Source organism: Oncorhynchus gorbuscha, linkage group LG03 (assembly GCF_021184085.1).
Source record: "Oncorhynchus gorbuscha isolate QuinsamMale2020 ecotype Even-year linkage group LG03, OgorEven_v1.0, whole genome shotgun sequence".
NCBI classification, from domain to species: Eukaryota; Metazoa; Chordata; class Actinopteri; order Salmoniformes; family Salmonidae; genus Oncorhynchus; species Oncorhynchus gorbuscha.
The window spans coordinates 94,610,221-94,633,428 of record NC_060175.1 but is presented as its reverse complement, the minus strand read 5'-3'; the positions used below and the strand labels follow the sequence as shown (position 1 = coordinate 94,633,428).

Sequence of the window (23,208 nt, the reverse complement as noted above, 5' to 3'; positions counted from 1 at the left end):
CTTTGTGAGGGAAAACATTTAATTTTACGGTCGTGAGGGCTATGTGTCCGACACTACAGTCAGATCCCAAGGGAAATGCCTGGGAAGGTGTAACCACGAGAAACACAGAAAAGAAGAGAGAAATTCAGGGAAGATGATTATAAGCGTTTCAGTTATTTCTGTGATTAAACTGATTTGATTGTGACTTCGAAACGGATTTGATGATGTATTTCCCAGCCTGGTATGATACAGTGTATCACCAATGTACTTGACACTAAATACTCTGTGATGGCTAATTCATCTCATCTAAAAAAATAGCTTTACATTATGGTGCATTGAACACAATTTAAGACATGTATTTGTGAGTTTAACTGCTCATGAACTGTTTATCATGGATATTTTATTCTATAAATGTAACCTATATTTATTGAATTATCATGCTTATTTTTATTATGATTTGGCATATTATTATTCATAATAATACCGGTTGCAGGTATACTAAAGCAGTTACGCAGTTTATATGCAAATAAAATCGGGAGCACATCCCTCCTTCAAATTGTAGGATATTGGAGAAGACTTTATCACGCCTCAAAGTTATGCATAACAATTGAGGAAGGAGTTGTTTCGCGAGGTCAGGATTTGGTTAAAATTGAGTGAAATTATGAGCAACCCACCTCCTAACCTAATTTATTATCAATGTAACCCCCTCCCCAAATAATAATCCTCACATCCCCCTCTCTCTCTTCGTTCACTGGTTCTCGTGGAGACCCCGTTGAGAGGACCCTCTCGCCCTATAAAGACGAGATGCAGCCCAACTGCCTTTGACATTACACACAGCATTCATATTGCAATAGTTAATTCCTCACTCGCACTTCAAAAGACACGCTCTGCTCTGTGGTTGAACGCGACTGCTTGTGACCGAAAAGGATTCAAATAAAGTGGAATGAGTTTGGGTTTTTCATTCATTCAGACCATTTTATGAGTTGGAACCAGACGGACTGAGGGCAGTAAAATTTTCTTGAATGACATTGGATTACTTTGTTTCGGAATAGGACTGTTTTTATTTTCAGGGTCGCTCTTGACCCGAGCGCTTGCTTTTGCGCTTCCCTGCACCGCCATCGTCGCTGGTCTGCGCAGCTCGTGTTGCAGGAGCGAGACAGAGCCGGTGAACAGATGGCAGCTCTGACGATACAACGGACTGACAACTTTCTGCACACCTTTTTACAGGTTTGTTAGTAATCATTTTGATACAGATCAGTATAGGCAGTTCTACTTTTCCGTTTATGGAGTCCTCATAAATGTGTGGCAAGAAGAACTTGCGCAACAACTAATAATTGCAGAGTTCTAAAGCTTGATTTCCCAAGGATTTTCAGTAGGCTATTCACTGTCTGATGCGTTTATAACTAAGAAAACGTAAAGTATTGTAAAATCTTGAAGAATGAAAGAATGTTAGGAAGTTTTATGTTGAACAAATAACATGGTATCATGATAATTTAATTATTGTGATTGATTAGTGATTGATAACGATTTGCGAATATTGTAGTTTACATTAATTTCCAAACGTCTGTTATCTGATATTCAACAGGAAAAAAAAGTATGACGTGAGAAATAACATAATTATTTACACTATTAATTAATAATTAATGAAATGTAAACATACTTATTCTGAAAGCACTTTGTACAACTTCTGATGTAAAAAGTGAGTTCTGAATATATTTGATTGATTGACTTTGAAGTTTTAATGAGCTTGGCTCATTAGTGTGAGGTAGTGAACCATGTTCTTTATCCATCTTCTACCAGGACCGGACCCCCAGCTCGTCCCCAGAGGGAGCTCCCAACACCCTGTCCTTCTTGGCCACCACCTGTAGCCAGGCCTGGCAGGTGGGGGGGCGGTTGTGGGAGGCACTATGGGCTCCATGGTGGGCGCCGATGGTTCCCAGTTTCCCTATGAGGGGTCCATGAGGGTGGGCGCAGCCTCCGGGATGTTCCAACTGTGGAGCAACGAGGTGGCGGTGGCCCCTAGTTCTAGTCTCAGTGCCTCCAGCCTCACTGCAGCTGCCCACCAGGCCATGACGTTAACGGTGCCCAAGGTCCAGTTCCCTGTTGGACATGGACACAGTCTGCAGGCTGGCCTGGGTCCTCACCCCCACCCCCACGCGCTCCACCATTACCACCACCATCACCACCACCACCACGAGCTGCCCCTGACTCCGCCGGCCGAGCCTCCGTCCGCGTACTCCTTCGAGCTCTCTCCAGTCAAGGTCCTCTCGTCCCAGAGCCAGGGCCCCAATGGGCCGCCCTACTACCCTCAACACAACACAGTCTCTGTGGGACAGAACTTCCCCAGCTTCCTCCAGAACTCTGTCTCTTCTGCCAGGCACCATCTATCCGGAGGACACCACCACGTGGGGGAGGAGGGCCAGCAGGGGTGGTGGAGCCTCCCCCAGACCACTGGCCACAGCAGCTCCTCCAACCACCCCCATGCCTTCTCCCTGGGCCGGCAGCTGGTCCTGGGTCAACAGCCCCAAATCACAACCCTCCTCCAGGGCACCTCCAAGGGCCTGTTATCCTCCACTCGCCGCTGCCGTCGCTGCAAGTGCCCCAACTGCCAGGCCAACGGCAGGGGACTCGAGTTTGGCAAAAAGAGACTGCACATCTGCCACATCCCAGAGTGCGGCAAGGTGTACAAGAAGACGTCTCACCTGAAGGCTCACCTGCGCTGGCATGCCGGGGAGAGGCCGTTCATCTGCAACTGGCTGTTCTGCGGGAAGAGCTTCACGCGCTCCGACGAGCTACAGCGCCACCTCAGAACACACACCGGGGAGAAGAGGTTCGGATGCCAGCAGTGTGGAAAGAGGTTCATGAGGAGCGACCATCTCTCCAAACACGTCAAGACTCACCAGAGTAGGAAGAGCCGGTCCGGTGGGAACACGTCAGACTCTCTATTGGCCAATATCAAGAGAGAGTAAAGCAGACTATGAGGGCCGCATTATAGAGTCAAGAGATTGCAATGTGTGACTGCACTGTAACTAACTGCCACAGACCCTGAGATAGAGTGGAGCGAACCACGAGGACAGACACTCTAGCATATTCTGTTGTCGTGAGAGGTATTTCATAACAAGGGAAACCAAGTGCGTGGCGAGGTTTAGGATTTATATATGAATACAGAGCATTCACTGTGATGGGCATTTCTAGTTATCACACAAAATGATTAGCAAGATCAAAGGAACTCTTTCCTCTTAATGATGACATGGTTCCAACAGTGATCATCTATCAAAGTCCAAGGCATTCATTTGATTTATATTTGATTTGTAATATTAAAATGTAAATAATTCAGCAAATGTGTGTAATATGCAAATAATCAACTTTCTGCATGTTTCACCTTTTAGAATCTGGAAATCTTTTTGTTAATGAACTGTTAATTACCTGAGGAGGAACATGTATCTGAAATAAGTATACCACACATGGGTTGATTTTAGAAATGTCCTGTTTGGCCAAATGTATACATTGATCTGACGGTTGATTGGCGGGGTCAGTGTGATAATGTTTTATTAATTATTGTTGAAATTGATTAACGTTATTTCATTATAATGTGAATTGCCATTACTATACTGTAGATACAAACAAACATTTGTAAGACTTTGTAAATAATGTATATATTTATTTCACGCACAACCTTATTCAAGGTAAGACCGCATGTACATTTTAATAAATGTAAATTCCTTGCTAAAGCAAATCCATGTTATCTGATGTTATTTTCTCATATTTTGTCAGTGTGATAATGTGAGACTCAAATGCTTGCTATGCCTACTTCCACCTAATACTAGTATTGTGTGAATTTCAGTATTCTATCATTGAAGTGTGAAGGAATGTTTGGGGGCAGTTTGGTGGGGGAGTGGGGGCTGTTTGGGGGCAGTTTGGTATAGGGGACAAGGGGCTGTTCAGGGAGTAGTTTGGTGGGGGAGTGGGGGCTGTTTGGGGGCAGTTTGGTATAGGGGACAAGGGGCTGTTCAGGGAGTAGTTTGGTGGGGGACGGGGGCTGTTTGGGGGCAGTTTGGTATAGGGGACAAGGGGCTGTTCAGGGAGTAGTTTGGTGGGGGGACGGGGGGCTGTTTGGGGGCAGTTTGGTATAGGGGACAAGGGGCTGTTCAGGGAGTAGTTTGGTGGGGGGACGGGGGGCTGTTTGGGGGCAGTTTGGTATAGGGGACAAGGGGCTGTTCAGGGAGTAGTTTGGTGGGGGGACGGGGGGCTGTTTGGGGGCAGTTTGGTATAGGGGACAAGGGGCTGTTCAGGGAGTAGTTTGGTGGGGGACGGGGGCTGTTTGAGTGCAGTTGGGGGGACGGGGGCTGTTTGAGTGCAGTTGGGGGGGGACGGGGGCTGTTTGAGTGCAGTTGGGGGGACGGGGCTGTTTGAGTGCAGTTGGGGGGTGGGGGGCTGTTTGAGTGCAGTTGGGGGGGACGGGGGCTGTTTGAGTGCAGTTGGGGGGACGGGGGCTGTTTGAGTGCAGTTGGGGGGGGGGGTTCAGGGAGTAGTTTGGTGGGGGACGGGGGCTGTTTGAGTGCAGTTGGGGGGGTTCAGGGAGTAGTTTGGTGGGGGACGGGGGCTGTTTGAGTGCAGTTGGGGGGGTTCAGGGAGTAGTTTGGTGGGGGGACGGGGGCTGTTTGAGTGCAGTTGGGGGGTTCAGGGAGTAGTTTGGTGGGGGACGGGGGCTGTTTGAGTGCAGTTGGGGGGTTCAGGGAGTAGTTTGGTGGGGGACGGGGGCTGTTTGAGTGCAGTTGGGGGGGTTCAGGGAGTAGTTTGGTGGGGGGACGGGGGCTGTTTGAGTGCAGTTGGGGGGTTCAGGGAGTAGTTTGGTGGGGGACGGGGGCTGTTTGAGTGCAGTTGGGGGGGGTTCAGGGAGTAGTTTGGTGGGGGACGGGGGCTGTTTGAGTGCAGTTGGGGGGGGTTCAGGGAGTAGTTTGGTGGGGGACGGGGGCTGTTTGAGTGCAGTTGGGGGGGTTCAGGGAGTAGTTTGGTGGGGGGACGGGGGCTGTTTGAGTGCAGTTGGGGGGGGGGGTTCAGGGAGTAGTTTGGTGGGGGGACGGGGGCTGTTTGAGTGCAGTTGGGGGGTTCAGGGAGTAGTTTGGTGGGGGGGGCTGTTTGAGTGCAGTTGGGGGGGGGGCTGTTTGAGTGCAGTTGGGGGGGGGGGGGTTCAGGGAGTAGTTTGGTGGGGGGACGGGGGCTGTTTGAGTGCAGTTGGGGGGGGGGGGGGGCTGTTTGAGTGCAGTTGGGGGGGGGGCTGTTTGAGTGCAGTTGGGGGGGGGGGGGCTGTTTGAGTGCAGTTGGGGGGGGGGCTGTTTGAGTGCAGTTGGGGGGGGCTGTTTGAGTGCAGTTGGGGGGCTGTTTGAGTGCAGTTGGGGGGGACGGGGGCTGTTTGAGTGCAGTAGGGGGGACGGGGGCTGTTTGAGTGCAGTAGGGGGGGGGGGCTGTTTGAGTGCAGTTGGGGGGGGCTGTTTGAGTGCAGTAGGGGGGCTGTTTGAGTGCAGTTGGGGGGGGCTGTTTGAGTGCAGTTGGGGGGACGGGGGCTGTTTGAGTGCAGTTGGGGGGGACGGGGGCTGTTTGAGTGCAGTTGGGGGGGGGACGTGGGCTGTTTGAGTGCAGTTGGGGGGGGGGGGGGGGGGGGGGTTCAGGGGAAGTTGTTTCGCCTTCTGCAATCAAGTTCACAATCATGTGGCTTTAATGGCTGTTTACTTTCTCTATATTGAGGAGATTGAGTCAACAGATGCACTGGCCCTCCACTCGACAGGACTCCTCCTTTGAATGGGACCCCTGTTGCTCAGACCCCCTGTTGCTTAGACCACCCCAGTGGTGACAGGAAAGCCCTTTGATTTTCCCTCTTCATCCCCCCACTCTAGCTCCCAGCTTCACCCTCTCCCCAAGCCTCACCCCCCCTCTCACCTCTTTCTAACTCACAGCCTCCCCTCTCCCCCAGCCTTACCCTCTCAATTTTAAGGGGCTTTCTCTCCCATTACCCTCCTCCCAATTGCCCCCAGCCCCTATATTCTACATCACAGCCGTGTTACTGTCACGTCCTGACCTTAGTTCCTTTTTTATGTCTCTATTTTAGTTTGGTCAGGGCGTGAGTTGGGGTGGGTATTCTATGTGTTGTTCTATGTTTTTGTATTTCTGTGTTTGGCCTGGTATGGTTCCCGATCATAGGCAGCTGTTTATCGTTGTCTCTGATTGAGAACCATGCTTAGGCAGCCTGTTTTCCCACTATGATTTGTGGGTAGTTGTTTTCTGTGTCTGTGTTTTGCCATACAGAACTGTTTCGGTTTAAAAAAAATTCTCTTGTTCTTTTGGTTCGGTTTTCTTTAATTAAAATATGGACACTTACCACGCTGTGCATTGGTCCGATCTTTCCTACTCCTCCTCAAAAGAGGAGGAAAACCGTTACAGAACTACCCACCAATAAAGGACCAAGCAGCGTGGTAACCTGGAGCAGAGGGTTCTGGACTTGGGAGGAGATACTGGAATGCAAGGGACCCTGGGCACAAGCTGGGGAATATCGCCGCCCCAAGGAAGAACTGGAGGCAGCGAGAGCTGGGCAGCGGCGATATGAGGTAAGGCAACGCAACAGGCATGAGAGGCAGCCCCAAAACATTGGCGGGGGAACACAGGGAGATTGGCGGAGTCAGGCGATAGACCTGAGCCAACTCCCCGTGCTTACCGGAAGAAGCACAGTACTGGTCAGGCACTGTGTTATGCAGTCAAGCACACGGTGTCGCCAGTACACGCTCATAGCCCGGTGCGCTATCGGCCAGCACCCCGCAAGTGCCATGCGAGAGTGGGCATCCAGCCAGGGTGTGTTGTGCCGGCCCAGCGTGTTTGGTCTCCGGTACACCGTTTCGGCCCAGGGTATCCTGTGCCGGCACTGCGTGCTGTGTCTCCGGGGCGCTGGGAGGGTGCAGTGCGTCCTATGCCTGCGCTCCGCCCATGCCGGGCGAATGTGGGTATTGAGCCTAAGCGAAAGGTGCGAGTGGTATGCACCAGATCTCCAGTGCTCACCCACAGCCCGGTTCAATCTATTCCTGCACTCTGGAGGGTCCGGGCTAAAGTGGTCATCCAGCCTGGAGGAGTGGTGCCAAGGCTGCGCACCAGAGCTCCACCACAGCCCGGTCCATCCGGTTCCTCCTCCACGCACCAGGCCTCCTGTAGGTCTCCCCAGCCTGGTGGGTCCTGTGGCAGCCCCACGCACTAGGCTGTCTCTCCGTCTCCTCCCTCCAGGTTCTCTCTCCAGGCCAGAGCCGCCGTCTGTCCTGAGCTGCCAGAGCCGCACGTCTGTCCTGAGCTGCCAGAGCCGCCCGTCTGTCCTGAGCTGCCAGAGCTGCCCGTCAGTCAGGAGCTGCCAGAGCCGCCCGTCACTACGGCGCTGCCGGAGTCGCCCTTCACTACAGCGCTGCTGGAGTCACACTTCACTACGGCGCTGCCGGAATCTCCCGCCTGTCAGGCACTGCCGGAGTCTCCCATCTATTCGGGGCCCGCTGCAAGGGTCCCCAGTCCGAGGTTGGCGGCGAGGGTCACCGCTCCAAAGGCGCCACTTAAGCGGGCAAACAAAGACTATGGTGGAGTGGGGTCCACGTCCCGCGCCAGAGCCGCCACCGCGGACAGACGCCCACCCAGACCCTCCCCTACAGGTTCAGGTTTTGCAGCCGGAGTCCGCACCTTTGGGGGGGTACTGTCACGTTCTGACCTTAGTTCATTTCTTATGTCTTTGTGTTAGGTTGGTCAGTGCGTGATTTGGGGTGGGTAGTCTATGTTCCTTTTTCTAGGTTGTTATATTTCTATGTGTTCGGCCTAGTATGGTTCTCAATCAGAGGCAGGTGTCGTTAGTTGTCTCTGATTGAGAATCCTACTTAGGTAGCCTGTTTTCCCCATTTTGGTTGTGGGTGTTTAATTTCTGTTTAGTGTCTGTTCACCTGGCAGAACTGTTTTCATTTTCTCTTTGTTATTATTTTGTGTAGTGTTCAGTTTGTTCAATTAAAACATGATGAACATTTACCAGGCTGCATTTTGGTCCTCCTCTCCTTCCACCAACGAGAAGCGTTACACAGGGCTAGGTCATCGTTCCTTTTAGATTTAGAATAAAGAGACAAACTGAGACTGACATTAATTGTTACATTCGGATATACACTGAACAAAAATGTATACACAACATGCAACAATTTCTAAGATTTTACTGAGTTAAAGTCAAGTTAAAATCAATCAATTAAAATAAATAAATTAGGTCCTAATCTATGGATTTCACATGACTGGGAATACAGATATGCATCTGTTGGTCATTGATACCTTTTTAAAAAAAAGTAGGGACGTGGATCAGAAAACCAGTCAGTATCTGGTGTGGCCACCATTTGCCTGATGTAGCGCGACCCATCTCCATCATATAGAGTTGATCAGGCTGTTGAATGTGGAATGTTGTCCCACTCCTCTTCAATATTTTGAACGGATTCGGTTGTAATACCCATGTATTAATAATCTGAATATATATGGAAATATATATATCAGGAGTATATCAGGAGTATCTCAATGTTAGAGGGATATACCTTCAGAAAATACATAAAATAGGCCAATCTTAATTAAAAAGTTCATTTTATTTAATATAATACAACAGTTTCTATTCCGTCAAATATGTCATCTTTATAACCCATATTTCCTCTCTTTGGTCTATATTCATGTCAGGACGGGTATTCCTTCATATTTAAGTCACATGCACAAAATGCTAGATCAAAAATTGCCATTGAAATATGACAGTCTTCACTGTTTAACTTTACAAACGGCACCCCGTAGTCATAGAGTACTCTGGGTTAATATGAGATGGTGTTCTGAATGCGGTAGGGCTCTCCTCCGTGCTGATATTTGAAATAGATTTAGCTAGAGGTGGCATTGCAACTCGAAGCCATTGATCTTTGGTGCAGAGGTCTTATTAGGCTACTATCTGGATGTGGAAGCCTTACTGGTCACAGAGAGGAATTAACCAAAAGCAGACATGCTAAATGTCAGACTCTTCTGTTATCATCTCTGTTTACAGTCATTTGCTTTGATTAATAGGAGGAAAGGTTGGGCGTTGAAATACACAACATCACATGTATTTGATGTGTTAAACACAACAGTTGGTAATAATATTGTAGTGACACGATACGAACTGAAGTATTTGCCGTCTGAAAAACGTCCGTTTTGCCACACATCTCATTTTGATGTGGACAGAGGAGGCAGAACTTTTTATCCATAATGTCAACTGACACAATAACCCAAGTAGTTAGCGGTCTCTAAACTGTCCTCCTTTATCTAGAAGAGGAGATGTAAGCCCGAGCCAACAGTATGGTGTGCAGTAGTGTGCATTAGCAAAAGCCAGATGATTAAATACAGCAGAAAGCTGTGGCACATCAACATTGGACTTAACTGACAGACGACTGTGTGACATCTTATTTCATATTTCAACACAACCCATGAATGTCTCCGAGGACGTACCTAGAGGACGTACCTAGAGGACGTACCTAGAGGACGTACCTAGAGGACGTACCTAGAGGACGTACCTAGAGGACGTACCTAGAGGACGTCAAGAAAATATACATTTGAAAAATCAGTTGCTTTCTATCCCCAAGCATTGGTATGGCCATTTCTCTGGCCACCTCTTCATAGTCCTGGCTCGATTCCTTCCTCTCCTCCCATCCTCTCCTCATCTCCTATAATCCTCCCCTTTCTCTCTGACGTTTAGCGAAAGGATGGGAGCAAAGGACACAAGGGGAAGACCTCAATTACATACTCCTTTCGTCCTCTCTCTTCTTCTCCTTCTCAAAACAAATTGGATTTGAAAGCCAGAGGTCCCTTCCCTCTGACCATTTCCTCCAATGGGGTTTGAGAAGGAGATGAGGAGAGAGGATGTGAGGAGTATGTAATTGAGAACTTACCTAGGAATCCATCTGTATCTGAATCTGAGGAAAGACTGAGTCTGAGTGATGCCACTCCTGCAGAGTGCCTCCAGGGGGCTCCCTCGCTCCTTTGTATTATGGAATATTCAGATCAAACAAGAGCCAGCTTCGGTCAAACAGAAAAAGAGAACATGGGAGTCCTCTCATTCTCGTCTTTTTTCAAACACTGCGGCAGGAGCAGAAAAGCTATTTTCTATAACAGATGAATCCAAACCTCTACATATTTACAGATCAAATGTATTAATCTAGCTGGCATCCCCTCTCTCCTCAATGTCTACTACAGCAACATAGTGTACTGTAGGCCCCGTTGAGTGGAGGAATGATGACATGTTTCAACAATGGCCTGAAAATACAAATAGTTGTCTTTATAAAGGAGGGATAGAAGAATCCAGCAGGGTGAGAGAGCTGAGAGAAAGAGTCGTTCAGATCTACACTCCTTTTCTCTTCAGGATGGAGTTCTTTAATCTGCATGTTGGCACAAGAAGAGCGACCGCCTATCCTGTACACACGCACAAACGCATTTTACAGACATGCAGTATGTACACACTTCTCCAGTAACCCCCCATGGCATTTCCCTGTGAAGAAATCCCCTGGCTTGTAGAAAGACAGTACAATAGATACTGTATAGAAATTATCTTAACAATAAAACAAGCAAGGTCATCAGTCCCCATAATACGTGATGTCCATAGAGTTTTCTTCATACAGTCAGCCATCGCATCATCTGTCTGGCTGCTACACGTCTTCAACCTGGCATCACATGATCAATGATCTAATGACTGTTTATCATTTCAGCCCATACTGTATATTCCATTAGAATCCTGGGATATTTTTGTCATGATGCCAGTGAAGCATCCTGTAACAGTCTGAAAAAGCAGCCTCCATCTAGTCCTTGCTCCATAAAGAGAGTCATCCATCCATCTAGTCCTTGCTCCATAAAGAGAGTCATCCATCCATCTAGTCCTTGCTCCATAAAGAGAGTCATCCATCCATCTAGTCCTTGCTCCATAAAGAGAGTCATCCATCCATCTAGTCCTTGCTCCATAAAGAGAGTCATCCATCCATCTAGTCCTTGCTCCATAAAGAGAGTCATCCATCCATCTAGTCCTTGCTCCATAAAGAGAGTCATCCATCCATCTAGTCCTTGCTCCATAAAGAGAGTCATCCATCCATCTAGTCCTTGCTCCATAAAGAGAGTCATCCATCCATCTTCAAAAGTTCCCGAAAGTTACAATAGCATCAACAGACGTTAGGCCTAGATGAGATCCCCCTGCTTCTCTCTGCACTAGCTGTGGACGTCCATGACCTCTCAGTTTTCCTCCTATCGGTCACGGTTCATAGGTCATCTTCATTGAGCTGGGCCAGGTTGCTGGAGCGCCGGCCAGCCGAGGGACCAGAGATGGATACAGGAGGAGGTCCAGCGTCACCAGGCAGCGCTCTGCTACGGCAGCCCTCTCCTGCTCTCTGCTGGGGGAGAGGAGGACACTCAGATTAAAATATGTTTTTACATGAAATGCTGATAGATTGAATGAAATGTAACCTAAATAACTAGTACTAGGTTAATGTTGTTTTTCTCTTGAACAGATGCATATGCCTTACTATAGCCATTGTGGTAGAAATCTAGATGTCAGAAAATCTGTTCAGGGGAAATGTTAAAGAACTAAGATGCTTAGCAAATGAGTCACCATATCAGCAACAACCATTTTTGTTTTTTTATTCTTCTGTTAACAATATCAGTCACAACAACACAATGCGGAAATTCCGCCATGAGAGAGAACAATTAGGCCATTGATAGGCATCTCTGACTTTCGGACTTGCTTCTCTGGGTCAGCCTCTTTCCTGTTTGTTATGTACCCATAGGCCCCATGCAGCCCCGAGGAAATACATAGAACAACAAACCAGCTAGTCAGAACCAATGTTAGTCTGTCGGCACCACTCACTAAGTACAAGCAGCAGAGATGGTCTGTATTAGTGAAGACAGAGGGTTGTGTGGTTCATGGTTGGTCTGAGACACTCAACAGTGGTCAACAACAGGATACCTATCTAGCGTTATTGTTCCCCAGTCTGAAAGGAGAGAAGGATGATGATAATGAGATGTGGCTAAATAGAGCAATTAGTGTACAGCAACACACCTCCAATCTGTGGTTCTTCATATTGTTTCAGACAAAACACCTCTACAATATTCCCAATGCGCTTTCATTCTGAAGAATAATTCTGTTTTCTGTTTCTGGCCAACAGGGGGAGTAGTAGCCTTCCTCTCATTTTGATGCAGATTGCTTCTACGTGTGTGGTGTGTGCTATGTGTGTGGTGTGTGCTATGTGTATGGTGTGTGCTATGTGTGCGGTGTGTGCTATTTGTGTGGTGTGTGCTATGTGTATGGTTTGTGCTATGTGTGTGGTGTGTGCTATGTGTATGGTGTGTGCTATGTGTGTGGTGTGTGCTATGTGTATGGTGTGTGCTATGTGTGTGGTGTGTGCTATGTGTGTGGTGCATGCTGTGTATGTGGTGTGTGCTATGTGTGTGGTGTGTGCTATGTGTGTGGTGTGTGCTATGTGTGTGGTGTGTGCTATGTGTATGGTGTGTGCTATGTGTGTGGTGTGTGCTATGTGTGCTATGTGTGTGGTGTGTGCTATGTGTATGGTGTGTGCTATGTGTGTGGTGTGTGCTGTGTGTGTGGTGTGTGCTATGTGTGTGGTGTGTGCTATGTGGGTGGTGTGTGCTATGTGTGTGGTGTGTGCTATTTGTGTGGTGTGTGCTATGTGTGTGGTGTGTGCTATGTGTGTGGTGTGTGCTATGTGTGTGGTGTGTGCTATATGTGTGGTGTGTGCTATGTGTGTGGTGTGTGCTATGTGTGTGGTGTGTGCTATGTGTATGGTGTGGGCTATGTGTGTGGTGTGTGCTATGTGTGTGGTGCGTGCTATGTGTGTGGTGTGTGCTATGTGTGTGGTGTGTGCTATGTGTATGGTGTGTGCTATGTGTGTGGTGTGTGCTATGTGTGTGGTGTGTGCTATGTGTATGGTGTGTGCTATGTGTGTGGTGCGTGCTATGTGTGTGGTGTGTGCTATGTGTGTGGTGTGTGCTGTGTGGGGTATGTTCTATGTGTGTGGTGTGTGCTATGTGTGTGGTGTGTGCTATGTGTATGGTGTGTGCTATGTGTGTGGTGTGTGCTATGTGTATGGTGTGTGCTACGTATGTGTTGTGTGCTATGTGTGTGGTGTGTGCTATGTGTGTGGTGCGTGCTGTGTGTGTGGTGCGTGCTGTGTATGTGGTGTGTGCTATGTGTGGGGTGTGTGCTATGTGTGTGGTGTGTGCTGTGTGGGGTATGTGCTATGTGTGTGGTGTGTGCTATGTGTGTGGTGCGTGCTGTGTATGTGGTGTGTGCTATGTGTGTGGTGTGTGCTATGTGTGTGGTGTGTGCTATGTGTATGGTGTGTGCTATGTGTATGATGTGTGCTGTGTGTGTGGTGTGTGCTATGTGGGTGGTGTGTGCTATGTGGGAGGTGTGTGCTATGTGTGTGGTGTGTGCTATTTGTGTGGTGTGTGCTATGTGTGTGGTGTGTGCTATGTGTATGGTGTGTGCTATGTGTGTGGTGTGTGCTGTGTGTGTGGTGTGTGCTATGTGTATGGTGTGTGCTATGTGTATGGTGTGTGCTATGTGTGTGGTGTGTGCTGTGTGTGTGGTGTGTGCTATGTGTATGGTGTGTGCTATGTGTGTGGTGTGTGCTATGTGTGTGGTGTGTGCTATGTGTGTGGTGTGTGCTATGTGTATGGTGTGTGCTATGTGTGTGGTGTGTGCTATGTGTGCTATGTGTGTGGTGTGTGCTATGTGTATGGTGTGTGCTATGTGTGTGGTGTGTGCTGTGTGTGTGGTGTGTGCTATCTGTGTGGTGTGTGCTATGTGGGTGGTGTGTGCTATGTGTGTGGTGTGTGCTATTTGTGTGGTGTGTGCTATGTATGTGGTGTGTGCTATGTGTGTGGTGTGTGCTATGTGTGTGGTGTGTGCTATATGTGTGGTGTGTGCTATGTGTGTGGTGTGTGCTATGTGTATGGTGTGTGCTATGTGTGTGGTGTGTGCTATGTGTGCTATGTGTGTGGTGTGTGCTATGCGTGTGGTGTGTGCTATGCGTGTGGTGTGTGCTATGTGTATGGTGCGTGCTATGTGTATGGTGTGTGCTATGTGTGTGGTGTGTGCTATGTGTTTGGTGCGTGCTATGTGTGTGGTGTGTGCTATGTGTGTGGTGTGTGCTATGTGTGTGGTGCGTGCTATGTGTGTGGTGTGTGCTATGTGTGTGGTGTGTGCTATGTGTGTGGTGTGTGCTATGTGTGTGGTGTGTGCTATGTGTGTGGTGTGTGCTATGTGTGTGGTGTGTGCTATATGTGTGGTGTGTGCTATGTGTGTGGTGTGTGCTATGTGTGTGGTGTGTGCTATGTGTATGGTGTGTGCTATGTGTGTGGTGTGTGCTATGTGTGCGGTGTGTGCTATTTGTGTGGTGTGTGCTATGTGTATGGTGTGTGCTATGTGTATGGTGTGTGCTATGTGTGTGGTGTGTGCTATGTGTGCTATGTGTGTGGTGTGTTCTATTTGTGCTATGTGTGTGGTGTGTGCTATGCGTGTGGTGTGTGCTATGTGTGTGGTGTGTGCTATGTGTATGGTGCGTGCTATGTGTATGGTGTGTGCTATGTGTGTGGTGTGTGCTATGTGTGTGGTGTGTGCTATGTGTGTGGTGTGTGCTATGTGTATGGTGTGTGCTATGTGTGTGGTGTGTGCTATGTGTGCGGTGTGTGCTATTTGTGTGGTGTGTGCTATGTGTATGGTGTGTGCTATGTGTATGGTGTGTGCTATGTGTGTGGTGTGTGCTATGTGTGCTATGTGTGTGGTGTGTTCTATTTGTGCTATGTGTGTGGTGTGTGCTATGCGTGTGGTGTGTGCTATGTGTGTGGTGTGTGCTATGTGTATGGTGCGTGCTATGTGTATGGTGTGTGCTATGTGTGTGGTGTGTGCTATGTGTGTGGTGCGTGCTATGTGTGTGGTGTGTGCTATGTGTGTGGTGTGTGCTATGTGTGTGGTGTGTGCTATGTGTGTGGTGTGTGCTATGTGTGTGGTGTGTGCTATGTGTGTGGTGTGTGCTATGTGTATGGTGCATGCTATGCGTGTGGTGTGTGCTATGTGTATGGTGTGTGCTATGTGTGTGGTGTGTGCTGAGTGTATGGTGTGTGTGCTATGTGTGTGGTGTGTGCTATGTGTATGGTGTGTGCTATGTGTATGGTGTGTGCTATGTGTATGGTGCGTGCTATGTGTATGGTGTGTGCTATGTGTGTGGTGTGTGCTATGTGTATGGTGTGTGCTATGCGTGTGGTGTGTGCTATGTGTGTGGTGTGTGGTGTGTGCTATGTGTGTGGTGTGTGCTATGTGTGTGGTGTGTGCTATGTGTGTGGTGTGTGCTATGTGTGTGGTGTGTGCTATGTGTGTGGTGTGTGCTATGTGTGTGGTGTGTGCTATGTGTGTGGTGTGTGCTATATGTGTGGTGTGTGCTATGTGTGTGGTGTGTGCTATGTGTGTGGTGTGTGCTATGTGTATGGTGTGTGCTATGCGTGTGGTGTGTGCTATGTGTGCGGTGTGTGCTATGTGTGTGGTGTGTGCTATGTGTGTGGTGTGTGCTATGTGTGTGGTGTGTGCTATGTGTGTGGTGTGTGCTATGTGTATGGTGCGTGCTATGCGTGTGGTGTGTGCTATGTGTATGGTGTGTGCTATGTGTGTGGTGTGTGCTGAGTGTATGGTGTGTGTGCTATGTGTGTGGTGTGTGCTATGTGTATGGTGTGTGCTATGTGTATGGTGTGTGCTATGTGTATGGTGCGTGCTATGTGTATGGTGTGTGCTATGTGTGTGGTGTGTGCTATGTGTATGGTGTGTGCTATGCGTGTGGTGTGTGCTATGTGTGTGGTGTGTGCTGAGTGTATGGTGTGTGTGCTATGTGTGTGGTGTGTGCTATGTGTGTGGTGTGTGCTATGTGTTTGGTGCGTGCTATGTGTGTGGTGTGTGCTATGTGTGTGGTGTGTGCTATGCGTGTGGTGTGTGCTATGTGTATGGTGTGTGCTATGCGTGTGGTGTGTGCTATGTGTGTGGTGTGTGCTATGTGTATGGTGCGTGCTATGCGTGTGGTGTGTGCTATGTGTATGGTGTGTGCTATGTGTGTGGTGTGTGCTGAGTGTATGGTGTGTGTGCTATGTGTGTGGTGTGTGCTATGTGTATGGTGTGTGCTATGTGTATGGTGTGTGCTATGTGTATGGTGCGTGCTATGTGTATGGTGTGTGCTATGTGTGTGGTGTGTGCTATGTGTGTGGTGTGTGCTATGTGTGTGGTGTGTGCTATGTGTGTGGTGTGTGCTATGTGTGTGGTGTGTGCTATGTGTGTGGTGTGTGCTATGTGTATGGTGTGTGCTATGTGTGTGGTGTGTGCTATGTGTGCTATGTGTGTGGTGTGTGCTATGCGTGTGGTGTGTGCTATGTGTGTGGTGTGTGCTATGTGTATGGTGCGTGCTATGTGTATGGTGTGTGCTATGTGTGTGGTGTGTGCTATGTGTGTGGTGCGTGCTATGTGTGTGGTGTGTGCTATGTGTGTGGTGTGTGCTATGTGTGTGGTGTGTGCTATGTGTGTGGTGTGTGCTATGTGTGTGGTGTGTGCTATGTGTGTGGTGTGTGCTATATGTGTGGTGTGTGCTATGTGTGTGGTGTGTGCTATGTGTGTGGTGTGTGCTATGTGTATGGTGTGTGCTATGTGTGTGGTGTGTGCTATGTGTGCGGTGTGTGCTATTTGTGTGGTGTGTGCTATGTGTATGGTGTGTGCTATGTGTATGGTGTGTGCTATGTGTGTGGTGTGTGCTATGTGTGCTATGTGTGTGGTGTGTTCTATTTGTGCTATGTGTGTGGTGTGTGCTATGCGTGTGGTGTGTGCTATGTGTGTGGTGTGTGCTATGTGTATGGTGCGTGCTATGTGTATGGTGTGTGCTATGTGTGTGGTGTGTGCTATGTGTGTGGTGTGTGCTATGTGTGCGGTGTGTGCTATTTGTGTGGTGTGTGCTATGTGTATGGTGTGTGCTATGTGTATGGTGTGTGCTATGTGTGTGGTGTGTGCTATGTGTGCTATGTGTGTGGTGTGTTCTATTTGTGCTATGTGTGTGGTGTGTGCTATGCGTGTGGTGTGTGCTATGTGTGTGGTGTGTGCTATGTGTATGGTGCGTGCTATGTGTATGGTGTGTGCTATGTGTGTGGTGTGTGCTATGTGTGTGGTGCGTGCTATGTGTGTGGTGTGTGCTATGTGTGTGGTGTGTGCTATGTGTGTGGTGTGTGCTATGTGTGTGGTGTGTGCTATGTGTGTGGTGTGTGCTATGTGTGTGGTGTGTGCTATGTGTGTGGTGTGTGCTATATGTGTGGTGTGTGCTATATGTGTGGTGTGTGCTATGTGTGTGGTGTGTGCTATGTGTATGGTGTGTGCTATGTGTGTGGTGTGTACTATGTGTGCTATGCGTGTGGTGTGTGCTATGCGTGTGGTGTGTGCTATGTGTATGGTGCGTGCTATGTGTATGGTGTGTGCTATGTGTGTGGTGTGTGCTATGTGTGTGGTGCGTGCTATGTGTGTGGTGTGTGCTATGTGTGTGGTGTGTGCTATGTGTATGGTGTGTGCTATGTGTGTGGTGTGTGCTGAGTGTGTGGTGTGTGCTATGTGTATGGTGCGTGCTATGTGTATGGTGCGTGCTATGTGTATGGTGCGTGCTATGCGTGTGGTGTGTGCTATGTGTATGGTGTGTGCTATGTGTGTGGTGTGTGCTGAGTGTGTGGTGTGTGCTATGTGTATGGTGTGTGCTATGTGTATGGTTTGTGCTATGTGTATGGTGTGTGCTATGTGTATGGTGCGTGCTATGTGTATGGTGTGTGCTATGTGTGTGGTGTGTGCTATGTGTGTGGTGTGTGCTATGTGTGTGGTGTGTGTGTGTGGTGTGTGCTATGTGTGTGGTGTGTGCTATGTGTGTGGTGTGTGCTATGTGTGTGGTGTGTGCTATGTGGGTGGTGTGTGCTATGTGTGTGGTGTGTGCTATTTGTGTGGTGTGTGCTATGTGTGTGGTGTGTGCTATGTGTGTGGTGTGTGCTATGTGTGTGGTGTGTGCTATATGTGTGGTGTGTGCTATGTGTGTGGTGTGTGCTATGTGTGTGGTGTGTGCTATGTGTATGGTGTGTGCTATGTGTGTGGTGTGTGCTATGTGTGTGGTGCGTGCTATGTGTGTGGTGTGTGCTATGTGTGTGGTGTGTGCTATGTGTATGGTGTGTGCTATGTGTGTGGTGTGTGCTATGTGTGTGGTGTGTGCTATGTGTATGGTGTGTGCTATGCGTGTGGTGTGTGCTATGTGTATGGTGTGTGCTATGTGTGTGGTGTGTGCTGTGTGTGTGGTGTGTGCTATGTGTATGGTGTGTGCTATGTGTATGGTGTGTGCTATGTGTGTGGTGTGTGCTATGTGTATGGTGTGTGCTATGTGTGTGGTGTGTGCTATGTGTATGGTGTGTGCTATGTATGTGGTGTGTGCTATGTGTGTGGTGTGTGCTATGTGTGTGGTGCATGCTGTGTGTGTGGTGCGTGCAAGAGCGTCTGCTAAATCACTTAAATGTAAATGTAAATGTGTGTGCTATTTGTGTGGTGTGTGCTATGTGTGTGGTGTGTGCTATGTGTATGGTGTGTGCTATGTGTGTGGTGTGTGCTGTGTGTGTGGTGTGTGCTATGTGTATGGTGTGTGCTATGTGTATGGTGTGTGCTATGTGTGTGGTGTGTGCTGTGTGTCTGGTGTGTGCTATGTGTATGGTGTGTGCTATGTGTATGGTGTGTGCTATGTGTGTGGTGTGTGCTGTGTGTGTGGTGTGTGCTATGTGTATGGTGTGTGCTATGTGTGTGGTGTGTGCTATGTGTGCTATGTGTGTGGTGTGTGCTATGTGTATGGTGTGTGCTATGTGTGTGGTGTGTGCTGTGTGTGTGGTGTGTGCTATCTGTGTGGTGTGTGCTATGTGGGTGGTGTGTGCTATGTGTGTGGTGTGTGCTATTTGTGTGGTGTGTGCTATGTGTGTGGTGTGTGCTATGTGTGTGGTGTGTGCTATGTGTGGTGTGTGCTATATGTGTGGTGTGTGCTATGTGTGTGGTGTGTGCTATGTGTATGGTGTGTGCTATGTGTGTGGTGTGTGCTATGTGTGCTATGTGTGTGGTGTGTGCTATGCGTGTGGTGTGTGCTCTGCGTGTGGTGTGTGCTATGTGTATGGTGCGTGCTATGTGTATGGTGTGTGCTATGTGTGTGGTGTGTGCTATGTGTTTGGTGCGTGCTATGTGTGTGGTGTGTGCTATGTGTGTGGTGTGTGCTATGTGTGTGGTGTGTGCTATGTGTATGGTGTGTGCTATGTGTGTGGTGTGTGCTATGTGTGTGGTGTGTGCTATGTGTGTGGTGTGTGCTATGTGTGTGGTGTGTGCTATGTGTGTGGTGTGTGCTATGTGTATGGTGTGTGCTATGTGTGTGGTGTGTGCTATGTGTGCTATGTGTGTGGTGTGTGCTATGCGTGTGGTGTGTGCTATGTGTGTGGTGTGTGCTATGTGTATGGTGCGTGCTATGTGTATGGTGTGTGCTATGTGTGTGGTGTGTGCTATGTGTGTGGTGCGTGCTATGTGTGTGGTGTGTGCTATGTGTGTGGTGTGTGCTATGTCTGTGGTGTGTGCTATGTGTGTGGTGTGTGCTATGTGTGTGGTGTGTGCTATGTGTGTGGTGTGTGCTATGTGTGTGGTGTGTGCTATATGTGTGGTGTGTGCTATGTGTGTGGTGTGTGCTATGTGTGTGGTGTGTGCTATGTGTATGGTGTGTGCTATGTGTGTGGTGTGTGCTATGTGTGCTATGTGTGTGGTGTGTGCTATGCGTGTGGTGTGTGCTATGCGTGTGGTGTGTGCTATGTGTATGGTGTGTGCTTTGTGTATGGTGTGTGCTATGTGTGTGGTGTGTGCTATGTGTGTGGTGCGTGCTATGTGTGTGGTGTGTGCTATGTGTGTGGTGTGTGCTATGTGTGTGGTGTGTGCTATGTGTATGGTGTGTGCTATGTGTGTGGTGTGTGCTATGTGTGTGGTGTGTGCTATGTGTATGGTGCGTGCTATGTGTGTGGTGTGTGCTATGTGTATGGTGTGTGCTATGTGTGTGGTGTGTGCTGAGTGTGTGGTGTGTGCTATGTGTATGGTGTGTGCTATGTGTATGGTGTGTGCTATGTGTATGGTGTGTGCTATGTGTATGGTGCGTGCTATGTGTATGGTGTGTGCTATGCGTGTGGTGTGTGCTATGCGTGTGGTGTGTGCTATGTGTATGGTGCGTGCTATGTGTGTGGTGTGTGCTATGTGTGTGGTGTGTGCTAATGTGTATGGTGTGTGTTATGTGTGTGGTGTGTGCTATGTGTGCTATGTGTGTGGTGTGTGCTATGCGTGTGGTGTGTGCTATGTGTGTGGTGTGTGCTATGTGTATGGTGCGTGCTATGTGTATGGTGTGTGCTATGTTTGTGGTGTGTGCTCTGTGTGTGGTGCGTGCTATGTGTGTGGTGTGTGCTATGTGTGTGGTGTGTGCTATGTGTGTGGTCTGTGCTATGTGTGTGGTGTGTGCTATGTGTATGGTGCGTGCTATGCGTGTGGTGTGTGCTATGTGTATGGTGTGTGCTATGTGTGTGGTGTGTGCTGAGTGTGTGGTGTGTGCTATGTGTATGGTGTGTGCTATGTGTGTGGTTTGTGCTATGTGTGTGGTGTGTGCTATGTGTATGGTGTGTGCTATGTGTGTGGTGTGTGCTATGTGTGTGGTGTGTGCTATGTGTGTGGTGTGTGCTATGTGTGTGGTGTGTGCTATGTGTGTGGTGTGTGCTATGTGTGTGGTGGGTGCTATGTGTGTGGTGTGTGCTATGTGTGTGGTGTGTGCTATGTGTGCTATGTGTGTGGTGTGTGCTATGCGTGTGGTGTGTGCTATGCGTGTGGTGTGTGCTATGTGTATGGTGCGTGCTATGTGTATGGTGCGTGCTATGTGTGTGGTGCGTGCTATGTGTGTGGTGTGTGCTATGTGTGTGGTGTGTGCTATGCATGTGGTGTGTGCTATGTGATTGGTGTGTGCTATGTGTATGGTGTGTGCTATGTGTGTGGTGTGTGCTATGTGTATGGTGTGTGCTTGTCATGCTGAAAGACCCAGCCACGTTTCATCTTCAATGCCCTTGCTGATGGAAGGAGGTTTTCACTCAAAATCTCACGGTACATATTCCCATTCATTCTTTCCTTTACACGGATCAGTCGTCCTGGTCCCTTTGCAGAAAAACAGCACCAAAGCATGATGTTTCCACCCCCATGCTTCACAGTAGGTATGGTGTTCTTTGGATGCAACTCAGCATTCTTTGTCCTCCAAACACGACGAGTTGAGTTTTTACCAAAAAATTATATTTTTGTTTGATCTGACCATATGACATTCTCCCAATCTTCTTCTGGATCATCCAAATGCTCTCTAGCAAACCTCAGACGGGCCTGGACATGTACTGGCTTAAGTAGGGGGACACGTCAGGCACTGCAGGATTTGAGTCCCTGGTGGCGTAGTGTGTTACTGATGGTAGGCTTTGTTACTTTGGTCCCAGCTCTCTGCAGGTCATTCACTAGGTCCCCCTGTGTGGTTCTGGGATTTTTGCTCACTGTTTTTGTGATCATTTTGACCCCACGGGGTGAGATCTTGCGTGGAGCCCCAGATCGAGGGAGATTATCAGTGGTCTTGTATGTCTTCCATTTCCTAACAATTCCTCCCACAGTTGATTTCTTCAAACCAAGCTACTTACCTATTGCAGATTCAGTCTTCTCAGCCTGGTGCAGGTCTACAATTTTGTTTCTGGTGTCCTTTGACATCTCTTTGGTCTTGGCCATAGTGGAGTTTGGAGTGTGACTGTTTGAGGTTGTGGACTGGTGTCTTTTATACTGATAACAAGTTCAAACAGGTGCCATTAATACAGGTAACAATTGGAGGGCAGATGAGCCTCTTAAAGAAGAAGTTACAGGTCTGTGAGAGCCAGAAATCTTGCTTGTTTGTAGGTGAGCAAATACTTATTTTCCACCATTTGCAAATAAATTCATAAAAAATCCTACAATGTGATTTCCTGGATTCTTTTCTCATTTTGTCTGTCATAGTTGAAGTGTACCTATGATGAAAATTACAGGCCTCTCTCATCTTTTTAAGTGGGAGTACTTGCACAATTGGTGGCTGACTAAATAATTTTTTGCCCCACTGTATGTATTCACCCCCTTTGCTATGAAGCCCTAAATAAGATCTAGTGTAACCAATTACCTTCAGAAGTCACATAATTAGTTAGATTTCACACAGGTGGACATAATTTAAGTGTCGCATGATCTGTCACCTGATCTCAGTATATATACACACCTGTTCTGAAAGGCCTCAGAGTCTGCAACACCACTAAGCAAGGGGCACCACAAAGCAAGCGACACCATGAAGACCAAGGAGCTCTCCAAACAAGTCAGGGACAAAGTTGTGGAGAAGTACAGATTAGGGTTGGGTTATAAAAAATATCTTAAACTTTGAGCATCCCACAGAGCACTATTAAATCCATTATTTAAAAAATGAAAGATTATGGCTCCACAACAAACCTGCCAAGAAAGGGCCGCCCACCAAAACTCACGGACCAGGCAAGAAGGGCATTAATCAGAAAGGCAACAAAGAGACCAAAGATAACCCTGAAGGAGCTGCAAAGATCCACAGCGGAGATTGGAGTATTTGTCCATAGGACCACTTTAAGCCGTACACTCCACAAAGCTGGGCTTTATGGAAGAGTGGCCAGAAAAAAGCTATTGCTTAAAGAAAAAAATAAGCAAATAGGTTTGGTTCGCCAAAAGGCTTGTGGGAGACTCCCCAAACATATGGAAGAAGGTAGTCTGGTCAGATGAGACTAAAATGTAGCTTTTTAGCCATCAATGAAAACGCTATGTCTGGCATAAACCCAACACCTCTCATCACCCCGAGAACACCCTCCTTCCAGTGAAGCATGGTGGTGGCAGCATCATGCTATGGGGATGTTTTTCATCGGCAGGGACTGGGAAACTGGTCAGAATTGAAGAAATTGAAGGAATGATTGATGGCTCTAAATACAGGGAAATTCAGTCTTCCAGAGATTTGAGACTGGGACGGAGGTTCACCTTCCAACAGGACAATGACCCTAAGCATACTGCTA

The 23,208-nt window shown here is 48.2% G+C and overlaps 2 protein-coding genes across 5 annotated transcripts in view; one reads left to right on the top strand and one right to left on the bottom strand.

Moving 5' to 3' along the window:
- Nucleotides 1-886: 886 nt before the first annotated feature.
- On the top strand, nucleotides 887-3,644 carry LOC124023129 (transcription factor Sp5-like). The gene is made up of 3 exons (XM_046337662.1): nucleotides 887-1,206; nucleotides 1,780-1,860; nucleotides 1,908-3,644. Exons 1-3 carry the CDS (start codon nucleotides 1,153-1,155, stop codon nucleotides 2,946-2,948), a joined length of 1,176 nt encoding a protein of 391 aa, XP_046193618.1. The 5' UTR covers nucleotides 887-1,152; the 3' UTR covers nucleotides 2,949-3,644.
- A 4,946-nt stretch (nucleotides 3,645-8,590) lies between these two features.
- The window catches only part of LOC124032283 (rho guanine nucleotide exchange factor 25-like), a 113,682-nt gene continuing 99,064 nt past the window's right edge, over nucleotides 8,591-23,208 (bottom strand). For 2 of the 4 annotated variants that reach the window (XM_046344552.1, XM_046344554.1), the window contains exon 16: nucleotides 8,591-11,411. In XM_046344552.1, coding sequence (XP_046200508.1) covers nucleotides 11,280-11,411 — 132 coding nt within the window. In that variant the 3' untranslated portion in view covers nucleotides 8,591-11,279. The remainder of the gene's footprint in view (nucleotides 11,412-23,208) is intronic. The other 2 variants (XR_006838248.1, XM_046344553.1) reach the window with 2 other exon arrangements.

Coding starts and splice junctions, on each gene's coding strand:
- LOC124023129 (XM_046337662.1), top strand. CDS start 1,153: ATGGCAGCTCTGACGATACAACGGACTGACAACTTTCTGCACACCTTT. Junction 1,207..1,779: donor TTCTGCACACCTTTTTACAG/GTTTGTTAGTAA, acceptor ATCTTCTACCAG/GACCGGACCCCCAGCTCGTC. Junction 1,861..1,907: donor CCTGTAGCCAGGCCTGGCAG/GTGGGGGGGCGG, acceptor ATGGTGGGCGCC/GATGGTTCCCAGTTTCCCTA.